Genomic DNA, 2,980 nt, shown 5'->3' with positions numbered 1-2,980 from the left:
ATGTACCAAACAATTTAGTCTTTACTACCACTAGCATATTTGAAAATTGAAACTTATTGTCAATATGTTTGCTAAAATAGTTTGTGTCAAGAATGAATCATTATGTTGTCCAACTCTTTGTTATTTTTTCTGCAACTCCTTGAAGAGCTTTAGTATGTTTAGCAAGTTTTAAGAGTCATGTTTAAACACCTTTAGCATTGGAGAATCTCAAATCAATTATTGAAACTTTCCATTTCCCATTCCAGAGTAATATATTATATGTTTCGAGTAAGTGAATCGTATACTTAAATTTGTCACGAGAAACGCACTTAAAGAAAATGGGATTTATGAATTTCGTTGATATTGAATACATGTTTCGCACCAATTAATGCACTCTAATTTTACATCAATGGAGAATGAAACGGATGGAATGAGATTACGGACATTTGGGAGAGAGCTTTAAAGGAGGGATTGTATATGTGTTGAAGAATAAATTATCTTGTAACTTACAAGATAATTTACAAGACAAATAAACAAAATAAAATATAATTTAGACATTCGAACCCGGACTTGGGGGAAATCTAGATCAAATTAAGTAGGGGGAATGTCCCATAGGGAATTATTATGGACTTAAAAGGGAAGTAGATGAGGATGTATCCTAGTTTTAACAAGATGGAGTGGCATCCTCGTGTTTGAGGCCATAACGAGTTGTTTCGAATGACCACCGAAGTGTGCCGGACATACATGACATCATCGTCACCAAGTAAATCTCAAGCTTCGGCTCCATGGCCATCAGCTCCTCATTCCGCCGGATGGCATCCACCACTCGCACGCAACGAGCGTCGACTTGCTTGATCATTTCCGCGACAATGTCCAATGCCTCTTGGAACGTGTCGGCCGCGCCACTATTGTACACGATGCACGGTAGGTTGAAGTAGTCCCCAGCTGAGGTCTCCATGCGGCACGACACCATGTCATTGCACATGCACATGTAGTCCAGGACGAGGTCACGGAGCTCGTGCACGAGTGGGTGGAGATGGATGGGGTCGCGGTCGATATCCAACACATAGAGAAGTAGCTCGAACCCGAAGATGAAGCCCGAGCATGGACGTCGGATGGCCATATATTCTACCACACTAAGGTTGGTGGTGCCGGCTCGGTCTGGGTGTCCAAATGCTGGATTGTGGCTGGGCTGGAGGGACAAAGCTCCTAGGTGGTGTTGCATGGCGGATATAAAGCGAGTCCTTGCGTGTGGGAGGAGCTGGGGAGACATCTCCTTCCACAGATCCCCCAACGCATGTAGCATGGCCAGGCCCCGCTGCATTTGAGGATCACTAAGTGAGGCGGGAGCGGGAGGCGTTACTACGGTGCTTCGATCCGTCGGGTCCTGTAATTTGAGGAGCACAGACTGAGCCCACCAGTCAGTAGCAGACTGAGAGGAGCCACAACCCCCCATGTAGTCCTTGTCCTTGACAGGTTGCGCCGCATCTACAATGTCGTCGGCGAGCGTGAGCCACGCAATGAATTTGGTGGTGGTCACGAGGCGCGGAAGGTCGGACGTGTCCGGGCACAGTCGGCAAACGTAGCGTGGGAGGAGGCAGTCCAGTAGGAACTGCCTATGCTTGGAGTGGACCAAGTTAAGGATCCATGGTTCGCACACCTCCTTCACCTCCTCGTAATGCGGGTGCAATTTCACGGGGAACGAGCATTGCATCGGCGGCAATGTGAAATCGGTATCTTTGCTCCATGGGTTGTTGCACTCCCCCTTCGCACTCTTGTAGTGTGGGTGCAGATTTGTGGACCCACGCACACACAACATCGGTGGCAACTTACTATAAACTTTAAGTGGGATCGATGAATGTAGTTTGGCGGGGAACAAGCATTGCATGGAGCGCAACATCATGAAATGGGAGCCAATATTCAAACCTTTTGTGTAGGGGCTTATCTCAGTGCTAGCATTGATGATCACCATACTTGTGTTGGTATTGGCGTTGGTGGGTGTATCGATATCGGTATCGGTATTAGTATCGGTATTGATATCGGTATTAGTATCGGTATTGATATCGGTATTGGAATGGGTATTGGAATTGGTATTGATATTGGTATTGAGCAATAGGGTGAACCGTGGAGGTATGGGTGTTGGGTTTGGTGTTATCCATGCACCTATGTGTGAATATATATAGTGTTTGTATGTATGTATATTCACACTTCTCATTAATATTGTCATTTTCCTCAACTTTGGTTTTATTTTGGGAGAATGAGCTCACAAATGAGTGTGGAACATGACCCCTTATAAATGAGTGTGGGGTTAGCATGACTTTATACCTCGTGGTCTCTTGATAAGAACGCCGGTTTTGCGAATGCAAAATACCATGTGCAAATAATTACACATACAAATATGTAACACTTAGTACCAACCGTCATCATGTCATAGAATGTCTTAAATCACTTGATGCTTAATATATTTCCACATTTAAGAAATAATTTAGGTGGATTGTCAATTTCTTTTCAAGAGAGCATGAGGTTGATACATTGATGTGCATGCATGTCATCCTATAAAAGTTGCTAATATTTGATGTAATGAAGATCTACAAATGTGATAATTGGAGAATTTTGTAACGTGGCATGTGGTTGAAGAGGACATATTCTATGTGTTGTACAATAGATCAATGTGGCGTGTAGGTAAAAAGAAGTGACATTTGAGGTAGCAAAGATGTATTCATGAATAAGAGGAAAAACCTCTTATCCATATTCCAAATCATTTGCCAATAAAGGTACAAAATTATCAATTTACATTGTTGTGCCCTCATTGCTTTTTCATTACTTTGATCAATTATTCTATTTCCAACTCTTTTGTTTTGTTCAAAACGTCTAAATCTCTCTTTGTTATTGCATACCTTCCATATTTTGAACTTTTTTCCTGTAATTATACTTTGTCAATGTACATGTCTATATATTTGAACACATGTGAATTTTGTTCAATTATAGAAATTGTTGTGCC

At 42.4% G+C, this 2,980-nt stretch overlaps 1 protein-coding gene across 1 annotated transcript; it reads right to left on the bottom strand.

Moving 5' to 3' along the window:
• Positions 1-306: 306 nt before the first annotated feature.
• LOC147868770 (sesquiterpene synthase 2-like) lies at positions 307-2,109 on the bottom strand. Its single transcript, XM_087334492.1, has one exon. The coding sequence runs from the start codon at positions 1,949-1,951 to the stop codon at positions 644-646; it is 1,308 nt and encodes a 435-aa protein (XP_087190618.1). The 5' UTR covers positions 1,952-2,109; the 3' UTR covers positions 307-643.
• Between the last annotated feature and the right edge of the window lie 871 nt (positions 2,110-2,980).

Source organism: Azolla caroliniana, unplaced genomic scaffold (genome assembly GCF_043228905.1).
Source record: "Azolla caroliniana isolate FFs.n. ecotype wild unplaced genomic scaffold, voAzoCaro1.0.p SCAF_1, whole genome shotgun sequence".
NCBI classification, from domain to species: domain Eukaryota; kingdom Viridiplantae; phylum Streptophyta; class Polypodiopsida; order Salviniales; family Salviniaceae; genus Azolla; species Azolla caroliniana.
This window is presented reverse-complemented; position numbering and strand designations above follow the sequence as displayed.

Excerpts from the sequence above, each read along its gene's own strand:
- LOC147868770 (XM_087334492.1), bottom strand. The coding sequence starts at position 1,951 with ATGGTGATCATCAATGCTAGCACTGAGATAAGCCCCTACACAAAAGGT.